The sequence below is a fragment of the Nelumbo nucifera genome, chromosome 3 (assembly GCF_055504915.1).
Source record: "Nelumbo nucifera cultivar China Antique chromosome 3, China Antique-T2T, whole genome shotgun sequence".
Taxonomy (NCBI): domain Eukaryota; kingdom Viridiplantae; phylum Streptophyta; class Magnoliopsida; order Proteales; family Nelumbonaceae; genus Nelumbo; species Nelumbo nucifera.
Window position 1 is genome coordinate 13,937,172 of NC_142651.1, and position 22,195 is coordinate 13,959,366.

At 31.4% G+C, this 22,195-nt stretch overlaps 1 protein-coding gene across 4 annotated transcripts; it reads right to left on the reverse strand.

Moving 5' to 3' along the window:
* Nucleotides 1-2,691: 2,691 nt before the first annotated feature.
* On the reverse strand, nt 2,692-11,371 carry LOC104597158 (binding partner of ACD11 1-like). Of its 4 annotated transcripts, none has more exons than XM_010258590.2 (5): nt 11,231-11,369; nt 9,195-9,357; nt 8,092-8,167; nt 6,524-6,637; nt 2,692-3,306 (listed from the first exon to the last, which is right to left on the reverse strand). In XM_010258590.2, the coding sequence occupies exons 2-5, from the start codon at nt 9,308-9,310 to the stop codon at nt 2,878-2,880; spliced, it is 735 nt and encodes a 244-aa protein (XP_010256892.1). In that variant the 5' UTR covers nt 9,311-9,357; nt 11,231-11,369; the 3' UTR covers nt 2,692-2,877. The 4 variants fall into 4 exon arrangements, with proteins under 4 accessions (XP_010256892.1, XP_010256884.1, XP_019053515.1 ...); XM_010258582.2 differs by having other exon boundaries at nt 2,692-3,309; XM_019197970.2 differs by lacking the exon at nt 11,231-11,369 and adding an exon at nt 10,690-11,198 and having other exon boundaries at nt 2,692-3,309.
* Nucleotides 11,372-22,195: the final 10,824 nt, after the last annotated feature.

The following is a 22,195-nucleotide window of genomic DNA, read 5'->3' on the forward strand; positions in this document are numbered from 1 at the left end:
GTATAGAATAAAAGGTTTCTCTTTCATATTAGGTATGATAGAGACTAGCGAGATGTGCATCAACAAATGGAAAAAAAATGATTGGGTTTTACACATCTCGCAAAAGATGACTGCAGGAGCATTTATGTGAGGCTGCTGCTTACAAATTTTGACATTACTTGGTAAAGAGATAAAATGGTCATCATATATAATCACTGCCTGAACGATTAAGGTGATGTCTTTCTACTCCTTCAGCACTCAGCAGTTATTAAAAACCACCCCTCCTATAAGTACACAATCCATTTACTTGCTTCTATTATCGGTGTTTAGCTAAATAAGTTGTGTCATCCCCAATGTCCAACGTATTCTTCAACTTTAGGGCGGGGTTCAATAAAATCTCTGTAACAGACTTTTAGCAAATAACAAACAACAAAAATCATGGATCTGGATTGGCTCCCCACACAGCACACCTCACACGTGTCTTACATCACATCTCAGCATGCATCGGAAACATCTCTGTACTTTTTTTAAGACATGATGTATTCCAATGCATGGTTGGTATTTTCTATGGGGCGCTATGTAGGGAGCCAATGCAATCATGCAGAAAATCTATATTTGGTATCAGTTTTTGGAGTTTAAATCTGCTCCAACACTTGATCTCAACAGCCATCAGGCTCCATTTCATTTCCGGCATGGTATGGGAAAATATTGAATATTCCCGAATATTCTTTCTTCTCATATTTGATTTGTGGGATGTGATGAGATGGGATGGGAAAAATGTGAGATTATAAATCTTAACTTTTGGAATGGGAAAAATCCCATCATTTTGGTGGGAGACAAGTGGCAAAGGAAAGGAAAGGGAAATTTGTTTAACAGAAAAAAAAAAAACACCATCCTTGTAGAGTTTTTAAAAGTTAACATTAGACCCATGATCCATTAATAAATTATTAATTATTTAATAAGATAATAATAAAATAATTTAATTATAATTAATTAATAATTATAAATTATTAAAATGCAATATTAATAATAAATTAATTCATAATTAAAAAATAGTTAATAATTAATTAAGTACTTAATTATTCATTAAATAATTGCTTCATTACTAATTTAATAAATAAATAAATAATAATAAATATTGACTAACTAAAATATTTAGTAATACAAAATAAAATTATTACTAATTTAATAATTATTTATTATTAATTTATTTAATAGAAAAATATTACAAATGTTGAATTAAAAATAATTTGTAATATAAAATAGAAATGATTAATTAGTTCATAATAAATATTAATTAATTAATAAACTAAAATAAAAATACTAATTATTAATTGGATGATTATTAATATTAATTAATTAATTAACAATTAAATATAAAATAATATAAAAATATATCTAATTACCTAATTAATGATTATTTAATTATTGTTATTGGGGTTGATTTTTCCACTAATTCTCCCTTTCACAACCAAGAAAAAAAATTTCACCCATTTTCCTTTATCATCCCATCTCATCCCACTAAAATCTTCCGTCAAACCAAACAAAGCACTAAGCCTTGAAGCTGTAATAGCTATCAAAGATATCTTTTGCCATGTCCACGCATCTCACCATAAAACTAATACCCATCATGTATGAGATGTGCAGCCATAGATCATGCAGAAACGTTTTTTTTTTTCTTTTTCTTTAGGGGTGGGGGGGGAGGAGATGAGGACTCCTTTTCCACGGATACTCCATTCAGACCCGGAGAAGAATGTTAAGCCACTGACGTGCATGAAAGAATGTTAATCACGGGGAAGGAGAAGTGATTAAGGGGGGGTAAGGGCTTTTAAGGGTTTCAATTTTCAACCTTACCTTTGTCTTCTAGCTAGTTGGTCCACCTTCCCCTTGAAGCCAAGCCAAGGCAATAGTGACTAGTGTTTTGTCTTTCACTCTCCCTCAGTACGTGCACGCTCATGTCTCTGTTTTTGTTTAAGAGAGAAACACAGGCTCCCGTCCGCTTCTTCACCGCAGCTCGACTAGCATCCCTCGTAAAGGCATTTATTTATAAAGTGTATTTTCCTTAAACATGAATGGGTGCTCTCATTCCTTTGTTGTTTTTCTGTGATGGAAGAAATTAACTTGTTCTATTGGCTCCTATGGTTGTGTTGTGTGGCCTTGGACAAAACTAATGGTAATTTCATTTTTGCTGCAGGAGAATGTGTTTGATCTTTGCTTTGCTAGTGTGATAATATATATATAGAGGCAGAAATTTTTCCTATGAAGCGGGTGATCCAGATTGCTGTGGAACTAGGATTATCTTCGTTGGCTGTTATTTCGGACTTTTTAATATCCATCTCTACTTTGAATGGACTACATAGTCTTCTTTTTTGCTACTCTGGAGTCTGGATGATATTCCAACTCTCTTATCTTCGTTTTCTTCAATTTCCTTTTTATTTGCGAATACGTCTTTGAATAGAAATAGAATATTAGTTCACTGTGTAGTGTACCTATTAAGGCTAAACGTAACACTTCTGTGAGGAGAGAGTCTGGTATTCTCCAGTCTCCACCACCTTTTTTGGACCTATATATCCTTATGGTTAATTTTCTTTCTTATAAAAAAACAAGGGCATGCTCCTTGATATTTCTGTACGACTATAAAAATGCTTCCCCAGCCATATAAGTCAAGAGGATGTCTCTATGAAATCATCCCCAACTGCCGAAGAAAAGGAATGGTGGTAAGTGGGCCCGGTACCCAGTATCCAGTGGTTATAAATTATAATTGCTAAACTTCAAAGTTCAAACCAGCAAAGCTGCAAACCAGAAGTATCCAACTAATGACATAAACCAAGAGAGACCACGCAGTAACACTTGACACATCATCAAATATATTTACTACGATATAAATGCATACATCTTTCAGTTTTTACTACCACGACCACCTAAATCAGCTGCAACTTTTGCTGCCCGACTAAGAGCATCCGACACCCAAAGAGCTCCCTTGGAAAAATAGCTACTGTTGATCACAGTATTAGCAGCTGCTGTAGCCGTTCTCCCTGTTGCAGCAAGGGCTGACCGAGTAGTCTCTGATACATGGTATTTTTCATCCACCGACTTAACAGCATCAACACCTGCACAAATCTTATCAGTGAGTCCAATTCTCTTACTCAACTCGGAGACCTTGGCTGCCGCTGAAGCTGACACTTGATGGGACTCATCAAAGGCTCTGGCCCTGCTCAATGCATCTTTCCCCAATATATATCCTTTTGCTAGCATGGTTTTCACTACTTCTTGAGCCATCGTTACTGCCTCTGCCGGAGTGGAGACAAAGCGACTTTCATGTGCTGCCTGCTAATATCTAGAAGGTTAAGAGTCCCAAAAATTAAGTACAAAAAGTTACAAATGGGAAAAGAGAAACAAAATGAAAATGATGAAAAAGGATTATAGATAATTAAAAGATAGGTTACTTCTTTTCAGTGTTATTTGAACTACTGATTATTCAATACCATCTCTTACCGAACATAGTCTGGAATCTTTATCTAAAGGTAACATACTGGTGACAAAGAGGGGATAATGATGAAATCCAAGATGCCATCAAGTGATAATACTGACAGTATACAAGGGTGCACTATAAAACAGACAATTATGAAATCCAAGACTTTCAAATCATTCTATCCCTCATACTACACCATTAAACAGCCCACTTTGATGATTCTAACTATTACTTGCACTTTTTTGGCAAAAAGTGAATCTGTGGCAATTAAATGCAGTCGATACTCTCTCAAAATTAGGATCCTGGGCATGGTCATACGTGGGAAGGTCAATTTATTCCTTTCACAGACCCACTTTAAAGTTTAAACAAGTCTATGAAAACCAAGCACTTACCAAAACCCAATTCACCCTCCAAGGTCAAATCATTTCGACCCTACCAAACCTAAATCTCAGCCCCTAAATCCTTAAAATCCGTCGCTGAACCTACCTGATACCTCTAAAACTCCAAAATACCCTTTGACCAAACTTATCCTTCTTTCAAATTACCAAAATACCTCTTGACCAAATTACCAAAATACCCTTGACCAAATTGCCAAAATTACCCTTCCTCCAAAATACCACTTGACCAAATTACCAAAATTACCCTTCCAAATTATCAAAATGCCTCCTTCCAAATTTCCAAACCCCTTGACCAGATTACCAAAATTGTCCTTCAAATTACCAAAATACCCCCCTTGACCAAATTCCCAAAATGCCCTTTTAACCAAAATTATCAACATACCCTTCATGAATCCAAATTACCCAAATACCACTCTAAATGGGCCCTTTCAAACCCTAATTGCCAAAGTTACCCTAAACCCCCCCCCCCACATTCACTTTGAAGTTTCTTTGAAAACCCCCTCCTAATAGGAGGTACCCATCCCAAGGAGAGGGGGGTCGGAGAAGAGGAGTTTTAAGAGAAAGAGAGGAAACGTATACAGGGGGACTGAACTAAGAGTAGAGAGAGACTCTTAGATAGTGAATCTTGAGCTTGAGAGAGCTGGAGAGAGAGAGAGAGAGAATTAAATTATCGATATCGGGTATCGTATCAGACAACCTAGATATAGATACAAATACGCTTTTGAAACGCATGGATACAGATGAAAAAGATGGATACGCTAGGGAAATTACACACAAATTTTCATAAATACATTAATAACACTAAATTTAAGATCAAAATGATCACAAAATAGTATATAAATACATAGAAAATGTAAATATTAAGGTTATATATGAAGAAATATATTACAATCAATGTACCAAGATGTATAATTTTATTTATAGTGCATTAATCAAGAGTCCAAGACACTAAACATATGCATCTATTATATTTTAATTATTATATCAATTATTTTTTATTTTACTATTTTAATATTTTAACATTAAGAAAACGTCAACTAAATATTAAATTTTCAAGTGCAAATTAAAATATCAATTAATAATTTATAAAAATATAATCTTAACTCAAAGTATATCAAATTTGTTAAAATTTCTAAGATACATATCATATACAAATTCATAGTTTTTAATTACTAAAATAATTATTCCATTATTAATATTTTTATTTCTATAAATTTTATGAAATAAAAAATCACTATTTGAAATAAATATAGATTAGTGGATTTGATAAATTCAATTTAATATTATATTCTTCAATACTTTATATATAATATTTTTATTTTTTGTAAATAATAAATATTTCGTTATTACTTATTAATGTAAACTAAAATATTAATTAACAACTTGTAAAAGTATATAAAAATTTTAAGATTTATATCATGTGCAAATTTATAAAGTTTAAGTATTAAAATAATTATTCTATTATTAATATTCTATTTGTATAAATTTCTCAATATTAAAAATCATATTTTTTATATAAATGTGGATTTGATACATTATCTATTCTATTAATTTATAAAATATTATTTTTTTAATATTTAGTTAAAATTGTTAAATATAAATATGTATTTTTTATTTAAATCGCATGTGAATACAAAAGGCTAATAAAAGAGACGAGAGAGGTGTTCGAGAGTAGAGAAGAGAGAGAGAGAGAGAGCGAAGAGAAGATGATAGGCCGAGGGAGAAGAGAAATCTGTAGAGAGTATTCGAACTAGAAGAAGAACGGTTCCAAAGAGGAGAACTGAGCAAAGATCGACGCCAGGGAGAGCCCTCATCCTGTTCGCCGATGTATAAAGGATACATGCGACACTAATCCACAGTCTCCCTGCTATTGCGAACTATATCAGTGGTATTGTTCATTCGTTCGAAGGTTAAATAAGGTTCCATCGAGTCCTCGACATTCTTAGACCTCCATAGGCATTCATTCAACGACCGTCCAAGCTGATAAAAACCCCTAAATCAGCAAGTTCCAGTGGTTTCAGGTTATAAGTGGTAAAGTACTTTACCTCATTTCTATGAAGCTTTATCTATTAATGCCGCTGTAGATTGTTCTTTTTTTTTTTTTCACTTTCTGCTGGTTTGATGTTGGTGTAAAGTTTGAGTTTGAATGTGAAAGCCTTCATGTTACTCAGCATCCGAGAGGTTGAAGTATTTCTTTTCGCTCTTCAAACCAACCAACTGAGTCCGAATGTGGGGGGTCTGATAGAAAAGGGTAAGAATTCATCCTTTTGCTCGGACCCTTACGTCGAAAAGGGGTTGGTCTGGAGGGGAAGAGAGAAGCTCCCAAATCCTCTCAAATCACTGAGAACCCAGATTCTCACATCAAATCCAAAGGCAGATACGGAAACTAGTATTCACACTGACAAGAGAGAGGGGTGCCTAACCCCTTCCCCCTGCTGACAAGAATGGAGTCACCAACATTCGGTTGATTTTGAAAAATGTAAATTCCGGGAGTCCCATCACTCCCTGTTATATATTTTGATGGGTGGCGGCTCCATTTATTCGGCCATTGAACAGCCGGGGATTTTCCCGACGTTCACACTTGAGTTACACAAAGTTTATGGCATGGACCGACATTCTTGGTAGCTAACTAGGCTACCAGATAATCACTGCTATTACAAACAAAGAAGCTTACCATTGAACCTATTTCATCTTCTAGCTTCCGTGAAGGCCTACTCCAAAGATCAAATTCATCTTCATACTGACCCCAGCGAGTTATGCATACAGGTTGATCTACAATTGTGGCACCCTGAGATAATCAATTATGAACTCAGTGAACAGAAAGAATTAAGCCAAGTGGAATACTAAAGTGCAGCATGCTGGGAATAACATATTCATGTTCAGCTCCGAATTTGCAATGAAGTAGGGCACTTTTAACTTTGAGGAAAGAGCATACCAAGTAATGTAGAAAGAAATAATGCAAAATAATGTTGTAAGTTTCAGACGTATCACTTGGTTTAACTAATACCAAATAGAGATCACCCTTTTCATTGGTTGCCACCGCTGAGATACAGGTGCAGCAAATGATATTGAAGAACTACAGAAGAGTATTGGTGTATAATAAATTTCTCATAAAGACACAAGGATTATCATTACAAACCAGTATAAGTGAATAGAAGATTATCATTTATCACATCTATGGTTCTTAAGGCAACTTGCAAAATCTAAATGAAAGTACATGAATAAGAGACATAACTGGTTAACCTTCAGCTATCACATCAAGAGTTTGATTACATGTGTGTGTTGCAAGTTTATAGGCGAATACTACTTCAGTTAAAGGGAAAATTCTATAAAACAGTTATAAGGCCAGCTATGTTGTATGGAACAGAGTGTTGGGCTGTAAAGAAATAGCATGTCCAAAAAATGAGTGTGGCAGATATGTGAATGCATAGATGGATGAGTGGTAAAACCAGATAGAAGGAGGTTAGAAATGAAGTCATGCAAAGGAACCTAGAAGTAGCTCCAATAGGTGATAAAATGAGAGAAAGTAGATTGAGAGGTTACAGTCATGTGCATAGAAGATTATCTACGGCACCTGTTAGAGAAGTGACATGTTACAAGTTGAAGGGGCTAGAAGAGCTAAGGGCAGACTAAAAAGGACTTTGGTGGATATAATAAGAAATGATTTAAGTGCCAATAACTTAATGATGGATAAGGCACCGAACAGACAGAATGGCAAAACAGGATTCATATAGCTAACCCCATATAATTGGACAAGGCTTAGGTGATGATGATGATATATATCAAGAGTTCACATTTATCAAATATATATATATATATCAAGAGTTCAGAAGCTTCAACATCATGGAAGTCCTAAACATTGGTGAGTCAGAATGCTGTAAGAAGATATACACTTTTTGTTGCCTACCATCTAGGAATGCTCAAGCTAACCTTACTGAACTACCTAGTAAGTTAAAGTACTTATAGAAATTCCGCTATTACCATGAGATGCCTTATTTGGAAATTGCAGATTACCATATTCAAAGTTCAGAAGTTCTAAAATCATGAACAATAAATTTAGGGTTTCTGAGCCATGCTGCTAGAAGGTATACTCTTTTTGTTGCCTACACCATTTTCTTTGAATGATAGGTATTGAATGAAATGGAACTGAAGTCTTTGAGCTATTTTACTAATGTAGCTAGCAGTTATCAATGTCTCCTTGCAGGAAAATTAACTTTTCACCAGAGATTGCATGAAACTTACACTGAGCAAAACGGCAGTTTCCAGGGCATGAACATCTTTAAATGTCACATAGGCAGTGCAAGCATATTGTCCAGATCTGTTTAGAAGGATATCAAAAACAGCACTTGCATATCAGAATGAAATAAAAATTATTGATATAATAACATGCACAATCCATCAGCATTTCAGGTAGTTTGCCACAGGAGATATCATGTCACTCTGTTTCCATTGATTATCAAAACATGAAGAAACAAAGCACATTATCGACCATGCTCACTAGTGATAGTGATATCTTACCATGCAATACCTCTAGTGTTAAATTAGCAGAAAAACATCTATATCACCTTGAAAAGTTACAAGGTGCAAAAATAGGCATAGCCACATTTTTCATGACAGAAAGATTCTAGGTAATCAAATACTTATAAAAGGTTTAACCCAGTCAGGAGAAGCATATATTATTCAAGAAATTAACTGATGTTAACACTCTAGCAGTTTAACCTAATAAGTAATAACTACTTTTTAAAGCTATAACACACAGAATCACATATTGTTGACCAATTCAATTATTGGAAGCAAGGAATCAAAATTCAGCGGAGTAAAACATGGTGAAAAAGATGACTAACCCATTTGATCAAAATGGTAGCCACTTAAATCACCACCCAGGGAGATTCACAAGTACTGTCCCATTGGTCTTTCTTGAGGAGGAAAAGGATCTATTAAACTAGACCATAGGACTACTTAATTTAATAGGAGGAAAAAACTCCAAAATATCTCATGAATCACCTTATTAAAATAATGCACATCTTCCAACAACATACATCGTACAAGTTATTTATTGTTGAAACCAGCATAGTAAAACACCACGGGAAGTAGGAGTACAGGACACATTATGGTGACAAACGAATTGTAGTTATTACAAAAACACTAAAGGAGTGACTAAGATCAAATAACCAATCAAATTCTCAACAACAATTGAATAGAAAATTAAGAAGGCAAATGATCACTTCTTACTTTGAAGCAACAAAATTAGGAACAAATTTGAATATATCCAGATAAAGAATTAGAGGTTAAAATGAAGAATGAATGAAAACTAGTAACCAAAATATCAATGCAACTTATAGTACCTGACAATTTCAACATGTTCTATTGTACCAGAGAAAGCAAAGAAATCATAAACATCTTTCTCTGTTGCATTGGGAGACAAACTTGTAACTTCCACTGTATACCCACTTGGACTCATGGTTGCATAATTTTATGAAATAGAAGTTTGAATTGAGTTCTTAAGACCTGGTAGGCACAGTCAACAAGGAAAAGAAAAAAAAAACATGTCAGAAGCTGACAACAAGGTAGTTTAGTTATTCTAAAGCAGGGGAGCACTTCAGTCGTATCAACAATTTCCTGGAATACTGATTTGGGTAGTGATATCAATTTTTTAAAACACAGAGATGTAAAGTGAGGCACTTGGATCTTCTAATGCATGAGGCAAAACCTTCATGAGATATCATTATTTCAATAAAAAATGAACTAAAATGAGAAAAAAGTGTAAAACTATGCAAAAAAAAAAAGATCTTATTTTTATGTAAGAAAAATGTATGGATGAATTACTGATAATATAAACAAGGACTACAAGGTATTACAAATTTTTTGACAATTCTTTCTAGACAATCAGAAAGCTCTTGGTGTAAATCAAAACCTGAAATGGGTGTTGAAAGCCCTAAATATTTATACAAATAAAAAATATACGCCTAAAATCTTATAATGAGTATGAAGCCATTCTTGTATGGGAATCCTACTCCAATCAAAAACGTCTTCTTACACAAAGCACCTAAAAGTGTGATGCATATGCATTATACTTTCAGGCATGATCCTTAAGATTGAGCTTCTGGGGAATTTTCCTTAAGGCCAGGTTTGGGAAGAGTGAAAATACAAATATGTAGAGTGCAAAACCTGTATATTATATTATATTTTTAAACCTTGTATTTGCACTGTACCTATTTCTAAACCTCAAAGGTTCATACCTTCCATGTAAGGAACAAGGCATAGTCAAACAATGAGAGCTCGTTTCTTACCACGAAAACTGAAAACTTTAACTTAAAGTTCACCTTGCCCGGAAGGGCTCTTTTGCCAATGCACTTTCCAACAATAGTTGGTTTGAACTTTGAAGCACAGGAGCAAAACCATAACCATGTCTCAGATTTCAAATGGTAGGAAAAGCGTCTCAACAGATCCAACTGTCCTGAATAAGGACTATTCCGATGAGCTAACTGTGTAGGGGTTCCTAAATGTCCATACTTACGCATATATAATTAAACTTAATGTAAATCTTTTTGGATGGCAACCTTAAAACGAATTTCTACCCAATCTGGTTTAATAATATACCATTACCATTAAGTTAACTTTGGCTGATAAACTAATTATTCTGATTCATAAACTAAGATTTAAGAACTTAATTGCTTTCTGCCTTTCGGCCTTTCTAACATTAGAATATAAACTCGAAGAAGAAGAAGAAGAAAGGGAAAAATAAATCATATGGATGTGAAACATATAAGATAAAGGGATTTTTACAGTTCAGTCCACCTCCACCTCAAAATAAAAAGATATTAAAATCTTAAAAATTACATTAATATTTTTCCCCGGTATATGCCTTGCAAGCTTTTCTTTCAAAGGTGCCAACTAAAGGAAAGCATCCAGTCTTCATGTCAGCTCGCCCATTCCCAGACTGAGGGTGGAACGAGCAAGGTGATTCACTAGGTTCTTCTAGAAATTGAAGACGGAACAAGGGTTGAGGGCCCATTCCCACAGTGGAAGCTTAGTAAGTCTTTATGTCGGCAATGATTAATCACCTTCAACAGTGAAAAAAGCATACAAAGAAACAGAGGAAAAAAGCATAAAAATCAGATATTACAATACTACATGCTATATCTCATTTCCCCCTCCCCCGTTCTCAGATTTTGAAAAATGAAATTGAGTTTCGATAACTCTAAGAGAGAGAGAGAGAGAGATCCGCCCGGTATGACCAAGGAAACTTTGATAAAACGAATTAACAGAGCCCAAATAATAATTGGTGAAACTCAGAAACTTTAGTACTCTTGCGGGAGGAGAACTGAGAAGCAAGCAAGATGAGGGCACTTCGGTCTTTAAACAATTACGCTCTGCATACCTAAATTTGGTGTTTGATGATTGGAGAGCGTTCCCCTGCCCCAGAGTCCCAGATGGCCAGATCCATACTTCTGCCATGCCTGAACCCTCAAGCTTCCAATTTCAAGTTTTCTACTTCCGATTCGAAGTCCCAAATAGTTTGTTTGACCATCTAATATATGACACGTGACTAATGCACCTTCCTCCAGCCCCTTCTCTTTTCTGTTCATTTGTAACTAGTGAATGACCCGTACTAGGTACGGGTAAATTAATTTTATATAAATATTAATGATTTTTATTATTATTTATATATTGCCATTTTTTAAGACATTCATATAGTCTATGGGTTTACATAAATTGATCCTTATATGTCAAATCCGTAAAATTATACGAGCCATTAAATTCAACTTGAACCATTCATTACATTAACTTAACCATTCTTATTATTATTAACAATTTATTTTAGTATTTTATTTAAATTTTTTGTTATATAGTAATAATAATTAAATTTGTAATTATTTAAACTTAAAATATTTTTTCCAACCGAGTATAATTATTATATAATAGATTTGTTAATTCATTTTTTACATTTAAGAATAAACATTAATGATTTAGCTTAACAATTTTAGTGACTGTTAATAAATAATGATTCTTATTTAAGGTTTAATTACTGTATTCGGTAATTATTATGGGGCATGCTTTGAATAAACATTAATGATAACTGATGTTTGTTATTTCGTTTTTTATTATTTACTTAATTAAGTACTTGATAATTGTTATTATTATTAATTATTTCTATAAATAATTGATTGTTGTTATTATTTACTTAATCCAGTAATTTTCAGCAAGTAATTATTTGATTTAATTTGAACTATTTCATTTTTTTAATTATTTATAATAGACATTTACGGTGGGCTCATTATTTGATTTAAGAGACTTACCATGTTTTATCTAGACAATGACCCCATACTAAGTAAGGGGCAACTACAGTATCATTTAATTTCAAATTTACTATTTAACAATAAAAAATCAATATCCTATTGAGCAATCCACCCAAAAAAAAATCAATAACTTTGCAATCATTAATCTATTTATAAAATAGTAAAATTAGATGGATGTTTACAACAATATCACCAATACTGCTTAATATTTAGGGGCATATGAATAGATAAAAAGCATTTAAGTGATATTCATTCAAAGATGCAAAGAAGGAAGAAAATCATTCAAAGAGCTGCTAAGAAAAACAATCCATGCCAAACAACATTTGCAAATGCATCCATCCTCTGGAGTAAGAGATGAAAAATATATGATTACAATCAAATCATCATCATGTATGGCTACAATCAATTGATAATATAATCAGGACTCCAAAGCCCATCCAACAGAGGAAACATGAAAGGAATGAGAATAATGGGACCATCCTGAGTATGGAAGTCACCTCCAAGTTAGGTGGCAACACTTTTTTTTGTCAATCATGGTTATGGATTTTAAGTCTAAGCTCCCCACATGTAGACTCGCTAGAATTTATCTTTAGGAAAAAGGTAGGGAAACCTGTACATAACCTAATGGTATGTTTGCATTATAGGAATTGGGAGATACAAATATGAAATGTAGGTTAAAATTATAATTTTGGGCATGTTGATGTGTCGAATTCAAGTCAATTAGAATACTCATAGATTTTAGTTCATTCATTTAGTGGTAATTTGAATATTTTTTTTATTTCATGTCTTTATTGAGTAATAAAGATTAATAATATATTAATAATTATGGAATCAGTAATAATAATAAGTGTGTATTGATTTTGAAATAAGTAATATTAAATTATTATTATTATGAAGTAATTAATTTGTTATAATTACTATTTTTAGTTAATTCCTGAAATAGTAATTGCTTTTATAATTCTTTTAGATTAACAATAATGAATAATTGTGTTGCGGACATAGAAGCGAGAGACACCCATTCGTAGGCAAGCCTAACCAATCACCACCCGGCAGCAGCAAGCACAGCAACGCACAAGGCAGCACGCACAGCAACGCGTGCCACCATGCACAGCAGTGCGCATGGCAGCACGCACAGCAGCGCGCACGGCAGCACGTACAGCAGAGCGCACGGCAGCACGCACAACAGCACGCACCGCCCGGCAGCGCGCAACACGCACCGCACGACAGCAGCACTAGGCAACAGCAGGCAACGCACGGCAGCAACACGCACCACACAGCAACAGCACTGTAAGATGCGCGCACCGCCCGGCAGCAGCAGTAGGGGGGCCCACATGACAGCTCATCAAGGGCCCACTTACCTTGCCACTCTAGCCAATTCGCCACCAGCTATATTATCCCTCATCCCTTATCCTTATCTTATCTTATCTTCTTAGTAAGAGTTTGGTTTGCCACTAGAAATAGGAGTTGTGTTACCATTAGAAGTAGGTAATTTATTTAGTAGGAGTTTGAGTTTGAGTTGGATTACCCTAGCCTAGCCGAATCCAAGGAACCCCCCTTTTGTAATCTCCTATTTAATGAGCTATGAGTGGAAATAAAGGCATTCAGTTTTCGAGTCAAGAGAAGAGTGAAGAGAGTTCGGGTGGTCTCTTGGACAAATCACCCATTCGGAGAGTTCGGGTGGTCTCTTAGACAAATCACCCATTCGGTTTTCCACAATAGGGTCTGCACGCAAGGGAAGGCGCAAGGGAAAGCAAGGCTTTCTCCCCGTGGACCGCCCCGTGATGAGATCCTACGCTTGGGCCCATAACAAATTGAAAGTTTAGAATTTAACTTTCACTTAATGAAATATTTATTGGAGAATAATAGTAGTATTAATTATAACTACTACTACTAATAATAATAATGTAAATAAGTAACACTAATTATATATTTATAAAATAATTAATATGAATTAATATAAATATAAAATGATCATATCCCAATTAATAATTAACATTATTAAAATACTTATTAATTATCATTAATTAATTAACATCCTGAAGTAATAATTAATTAATTATCATTTTTATAATTAAGGAATTAATTATTAGTAAGTAATTATAATCTATAAATAATTTTTATCAAAAATCATTATTATTAGTAATAATTAATTATAAGTATTGATAATAATAATATAATTAATTATTTCATATAAATGTAAGAATTATAATTTATGATAATAATTCTAATATAAATAATTAACATTAAATATTTATTTTCAAAATAATTAATATGAGTTAATATAAATATAAAATGATTATTTCCAAATTATTAATTTCCATTATGAAAATCATTAATAATTATCATTCCGAATTAATAATGAGAAATATTATCAGTAATTAGTTAATATCAGTAATTAAGTATTTGTAGTAATTATTATAAGAAATTATTATCAGTGAGTTATTATTATTAGTAATTAATAGCTGAAATTAATTAGTTAGAAGTCATTAATATTATTAGTACCCCTCTCTTTCAAAAAGTTGACTCATCATCATCGCCATCATCAATGACAACAACTTGATAAATACATAATTTGATAAAAATAGGTAAATATCATTAATTTATTTTTTTCTTTTGGAAAACTGAATAAGAGAAAAATAAAATGGTTAGCATTGCAAGTGAATTTTTTTTTTGGATTTTTGCAAAAAAAATGATTGAACAAAAAAACCAATTATATATTCAAAAATAATGTCATTAAATCAAAGAGTAATTAAAGTTATTCAGTAAATAATAATTTTAAGAAATTAAAATTAATAATTAATTATCTGTCAGAATTAAAATGGGTTATTTCGGCAAATAATTTTAAGTAAATAAATTTTTCTATTAACATTTTTTAATAATAATTAGTATTATTAATAGAAATAATATATTAATAATTATGAAATCAGTAATAATAATAAGTATATTATTATTATTAACTAATAATATATTCTTATTATGTGTGTATTGGTTTTGAGATCAGTAATATTATTATTACTACTACTATTATTATTATTTTATTTTTATTTTTATTTTTATTAAGTAATTAATTTATTATAATTACGATTTTTAGTTAATTCATAAAATAATATTTGCTTTTATAATTCTATAAGTTTAACAATATTGAATAATTGAAAGTTTTATAATTTAACTTTCACTAAATGAAGTATTTATTGGAGAATAATAATATTATTAATTAAAATTACTTGTAATAATAATAATGTAAATAAGTAACACTAATTATATATTTATAAAGTATTTAATATGAATTAATATTAATATAAAATGATTATATCCCAATTAATAATTAACATTATTAAAATGCTTACTAATTATCTTTAATTAATTAACATTCCGAAATAATAATTATCATCATTAGTATTAGTAATAATTAATTGTAATTATTGATAATAATAATATAATTATATTAATTAATATAATATTATTAATTATAATTACTTATAATAATATAATTAATTTTTTCATATAAATGTATGAATTATAATTTTTACAATAATTACAATATAAATAATTAACATTAAATATTTATTTTCAAAATAATTGATATGAGTTAATATAAATATAAAATTATTATTTCAGAATTATTAATTACCATTATGAAAATATTTATTAATTATCATTTCGAATTAATAAAGAGCAATATTGTCAATACTTAAGTATTATCAGTAATTATTATAAGAAATTATTTTCCGAATTAATAATGAGCAATATTATCACTAATTAATTATTATCACTAATTAAGTAGTAACAGTAATTATTATAAGAAATTATTTTCAGTAATTAATTATTATCAGTGAGTAATCATTATTAGTAATTAATAGCTGGAATTAATTAATTAGAAGTATTTAACAGTAATTAATTACTAATTAATAGCTGTAATTAATTATAGAAGTAGCTAACAGTAATTATTATTAGTAATCAATAGCTGGAATTAATTAATTAGTTTAGTAGTTAACAGTATTTAATAGCACAGTTTCCTTTTTTTAGGAAAAGATTGAAAGTGGGAGCTTCCCACTAGTTGTGGGCTCCACTCTGCATGTTAGTGGGCTTTTTTCTTGAACTACTACTAATCAGAATTTGACACATGTCTAATGGGCTCTGTTCTTGAAATACCATTAATCAGAATTTGACACATGTCCATTTTGTTTGAATCTTTGGAATGAAAGGTGTTTGAATGTAGATGGGCCACACAGAGATCCATATTTTTTTAACTTAGCTCTTTTGACCAAATTAGCAAATTTAGCTCTTTTGACCAAATAAGTCTGGAGGTTTTGTGGGTCCAAATAGTGCAAAGTAGATACTTGAGAAATAAATTTTTCCACTGCACCAATCTCAAAAAATAGCTCATGGGGTTTTCGAAGCCTGTTGGCTGGAAGAGATATTTTGAGAGAAGGGGCTTGTTGGTCCATAGCAAATGTGGATAATTTGCAGATATGGGATGACCCATGGATAATGGGAGCCCCGAATTTTAAACCCATTGGTCCAAGACCTAGAAATGGAACTTTTGAGTGTGTAAGTGACTTAATAGACCACTAGAACAATTGCTGGAGTGAGGTAAACTACAGTCTATTTGACCAAGCCACTGTTAACCTCATATGTAGCATGACCTTGCCTAGAAATGGTGGTGGAAACAAATTGGTTTTGACTCCGGACAGCAAAGGAAAATTCTTTGTTAAGTCTGCATATCACCTGACTACGACCCTTCAATATAACCAAAGTGCTTGTTCAAGTTATGAAGGGTTAATCCCAAAGCTATGGAGAAAGATTTGGGCTTTAAAAGTCCCCCCTAAGATCAAGCACTTCATCTGGAACCGGAAGTATTGTCACAATTAATATATAGTATTGATGTGAACCAGATTTTAGTAAAAAGAAAAATAAGAAGGGATCCTTTATGCCTTATCTGTGGGAAAGAGGAGGAAAGTATATATATATATATTGCATTCTCTTTTCACTTGCGAGCACGCAAGATCAACTTGCTTTGGAAGCAGTCTAAGTCTTACCTGTTTAAATTTGAACTCTTTTCGAAGCTTTGTAGAATGGTGGATTTGGTGGCTGAATCAAGGAAGTCATGCTGCTGAAAACCAAAACTACGTTCTTGATGCATCTGCTATCATAATTTGGAATATTTGGATTGTAAGAAACAAGTTTGTTTTTGAGAATGCTCAACCTAATCCTTTTGTAACTCTAATGACGGAAGTATGGAGAACTTCCCATCAAGGATCAACCAATTCTTCACTGGCTGAAGTAGAGAGGTCATCAGAATCTGGGGCGGAAAAGCAAGGTCTAGCGTGGGGTGTAAAACAAAAACAGATGGTAGCTTTTGCAAAAGTGGTCCAGGGAGTTATGATTTTTGGATTTCAAGTGTTTCAGGTTCCTTTTTGTTAGCTGGCTGTGGTGTATGTAACTCAGCTGAATTCTCAGAATTGATTGATATTTTGGAGTGTTGCATGGTTGCTATGAATGTGCGTTATGGCATCTGCTTCAAGACTTGTATGCTTTAGAAGATTCCCATTTTTGTTTCAATTACATCAACAGATCCCACTATGGTTTTCAAAATTAGACTGGACCGGACGGTTAGACTGGGAACGGTCAGTTGATTGGTTCCGTTTTACCTCAGAACCGTTACTTCCCCAAAAACTATTGATTTGGTCAATAAATTACTGACATGGATGGTCGAACCATTCAAACCATTCAACGGTTTGACTGATTTTTATTTTTTATTTTTAGTCAGGCCATTCATTCGGTTCAAATGATTGGATTGTTCAACCCAGAAACCAAACCTCTGACCGCTTTGTTGTCCGGTTCAATTTTAAAAACCTTGAATCCCAGAATTCTGTTGCTCATGAATTAGCTCGGAAAGGTAGGCAAGGCTGGAATTGTGTTTGTAAAAGCCCACCTTCGTGGTTATCTTTATTGTTGAAAGAGGATGTTGAGATGTCAATTTTGGCTGGGTGGAAGCCGCCGTAGTGTGTATTTGGAGTTGTGCTTTTAGTTTGTTCTGTTTTCTGCTTTGTTTATTTGTGTTTTGTTTCTGTTCGTGTCTGTGTATAGTTTTCTGTATGGTTTTATTTACCCAAAAAATAAATATCCATGAGGTGAGACGTATGGCCTACAACTAAAATTTGATGTCTCACGCCTCCTAGTCAAGTAGTTTGTTACAACAAATAAATTGCGATTTATTAGAAACTATTTGGTTTGGATTAGGAATTTAAATAATTTATTACTAGCAGGATCCGTGTGATGTACGGGAAAATCTGAAAGATTTAATAATTTTATTTTTTATTTAATGTTGATTTATAAAAAATAATTATTTTTAATTGAATATGAATAAATATTTTTTAATAAATTTAGTTTTATTAATAATTTGTAGTAATTTTAATAATTTTTATTCTTTTTATTATTTCAAATGAAATTTTGATTAACTTCAAATAAATAAAAATAATTATAAAAGTTAACATTGTTATTAGTTCTACTAATAATTAACAATTATATAGGAATGACAACGGGGTGGGTTCAGAGCAGGGCACCCCATCCTTTTCCCTGCCCCATAGTCAAGACACTCTACCCCATACCAGACCCGTCCCCAATGTCATGCGGGTTCAGGGCAAGGTAACCACTCCTCAATGTTGGGTGAGTTCAGGGGCAAGGCACCGCACTCCTCATCAAGGATGGAGAATCCTCGAATTTCCCTGCCCCATCCCCAATATTGGGCAGGTTGAAGTAGAAGTGTAAATTGGGTCATACTGGGTTGGCACGACATGACCCGCATGTGGCCCGCACAAAGTGCGAGTCGTGTCTTGCTGGCCCATGAGGCATCCCAAGCCGTGTCTCCCTCTTCTAGGATAATTTGGGGGGTCGGTTTGATACAACCCACGACTCGAGACCGCACAGGCCCGTGTTGTAACGTGGGTTGGGTTAGTCCATGGGTCAGGCCTTGGGCTAGGCCATGCCACACACCAAGCCAAGCTCAAGACAAGGCACCCACTCCCCGTCCAAGGTTTTTAAAATTGGACCGGATAGGGAATCGTTCTAGGGTTGAATGGTCCGACTGTTCAGTCCGAACGGATGACCCGCTCTGAAAAAATAAAAATTTAGAAAAACAAAAAAGGCCAAATATTGTTGTCCGGGTTGACGGTTTGACCACCCAGGTCAGCGGTTCGCTAACTAAATAAACGGTTATTGGACAAAAAGTGGTTTTGAGGTGAAACGGTGTCCGGTTCCCAATTTTTCTGGTCTAATCATTTGGTTTGATCCAATTTTGAAAACACTATCCCTGTCAACCCAAAATTCAATTTGATGATAGAAATGACCAAAAGGATATATTGAGTATCAACCACATGGTAAATTTCTAAAAGTACACTAAATTGTCTTTAATATTCAAAAATGTAAATTTATGAAAAATTTCAAAAATTTATTGTACTTGTGTACTTTTGAAAATTTATTCAAATTTATTTAAATTTTTATTAAATAATTTATTTTCTTTTTAAATGGTTTACTTACAAAATTATACTAATTTATCTTAATAATTTGTGTAATTATTTGTTCGAATTATAGTTTTCCATTTCCCATAGTCATTTATCTTTAATAATTTTCAACAATTTGCAATGAAAATTACATAATTTTTCAATGGTTTTCCAAAATCTATCAGATGTAATAAATTTTCATAAAATTTCCAAAATATTCTAATAATTTTCAATAATTATTTAATGCATTTTAAATAAACTTTCAAATACTTTATATCTTTTAATTTAAAAAATGTTATTTTACGAAAATGTAGTTTTATGAAAATTTTATTACATTTGTGTAACTATGGGGATTTATTGAAATTTTTTAAAATTATTATTAAATATATATTTTTATTTGGTAGATTACTAAAAAATTACACTAATTTATCTTTTATTTTTCAATATAAATTAATTAATAGTTTAATTTTCTAACATTATAATATTTTGTTCCCCCATTTGTATTTGGTTATTAATTATAATAATAACAATAACTAAAATTTTATCTTTTTGATAATTGTTAAATATAATTCTCAATTTTATAGAAAGTAGTTAAAGAGTTGTCACTTTCTATAAAATGTTGTTAATGAGTTAATTAAAAACAATATTTATTAATTTTTGATAATTTACTAACCGTACTAATAAGAATATTTAGTTTTTTGGTAATTTACTAACCATATTTATTAACTTTTGGTAATAACACTTTTTAATACTCATTGAATATGGGTGGGATTAAATATTAACCATATTTAACTATTTATTAATTGATATGGATATTTTAAATGAGGGAGAGTGGATATAGATTGGGGGGGATGCATTTTAGAAATTGATTAGGGAGTGGGGCAACATGATACTTTCCTATTGGTTTAAAAGAGATACTTTAGGAAAGAGATTATAGGAATATTTTTAGGTAATTGGGTGACATGGCTTAATGGGAGTGGTGGGTAGGGGAGAGGAGAGAAAGTCAAAGAGAATGCAAGGTGGTGTGGGGATAATGGAGCAAGGGTAGGCATGGAGACGGAACCCATGTGATGCAGGGGATTTGTTAAGCTAAAGCTAAACAATAGAAATACATAAGAGTATATAATTGTTTTATATTTTAACGTTTTAATAAAAAATCTGATCAAACTCAACTAGAGTTGGTTGATTTTCTAGTATTTCAGATCGGCTTTGGTTTAATAAATATATATTAATATTTTATATTTTAAATTTAATTTCTTAATATGGGAAAGTAGGAAATTTTCCATATTTCTTGGTCTAAAATATTTTATATCATAGATTTAATTTTTGTAATTCATTTTTTAATAATATCAATGTAATTTATGAAATTTAAAGTTATTTTTTAAATTTAAATCTTTTGAACAAACAAACTAAACAAAAAATAGACCCAAATCGATACAACCCGAGTTGGTAGATTTTCAATAATGGTCAATCAGTTTCGAGTGACAAACTACGAAGTTAACCAGATCGATTTGGTTGGCAAAACAACCTGCAACTGAACTGAGCCAATCATTGAACACTCCTAATTTCAACTAAATTTATAGTCTAATCTCTAATAAATAACAATAGTTTAATCTCCAATAATTATTAAAAATTTATAGCAAACGTACACAATCATTGAAAATAAGTTTATAATGAAAATATAATAGATACATAATAAAAATACAATAATTACAAAAAAAATATACTAAATTAGTCAATAAATAGTGTAATCTCAAAAAATAGTTTAATCTCTAATAAGTATTAATCTATAAATTATAAAAAATATATAATTACTAAAAATCAATACGATAAATTAAACTTCAAAAGTTAAATAATAGTTGTTTAATCTCCAATAATTATTGATAATTTTCTATTAAATAACAAAATAAAAATAGATTTACAAATAATTATTGAAAGCATATTTATAAAAAACAAGAAATAATTACTGAAAATAAAATAAATATTAATTATAATATATATAAATATATAATGAATATAAACTATTATTGTAAAATTATTACTAATAAATATAATTTTTTGATAGTTATTTTCTATAATTATTAATTGATATGAGTGAAATTAGTTATTTACAATATTATTTAGTTGTTGAAATAATATTGTTATTTAAATTCTTAAAAAATTAATTATTTATTGAATTTAATAATCCATAAAATTATACTTGTACTATAATTACAAAATTCGTTATTAATTTTGTAAAATACTAAATTATTATTAATATGAATATTATGAATTCTATTATAATTATTTTTCTACTTTTAAGATTTTTTTTTAATTTATTACATAACTTCGTTATTTTAACTATTTAAAATTTTGTCATGGTATATATTTTGTTATTTAAATATTTAAATAATATGTAAAATATTTAAAATTTTTCATTGTTTGAATTTTATTTATTCTAATGCTATTACATAATATTAAATATTTTGTTATATTATTTATATATTTTAAATGTTTTTATTTAATATTTTTAGTTATTAAAATATTTAACTAATGTTTTAATTT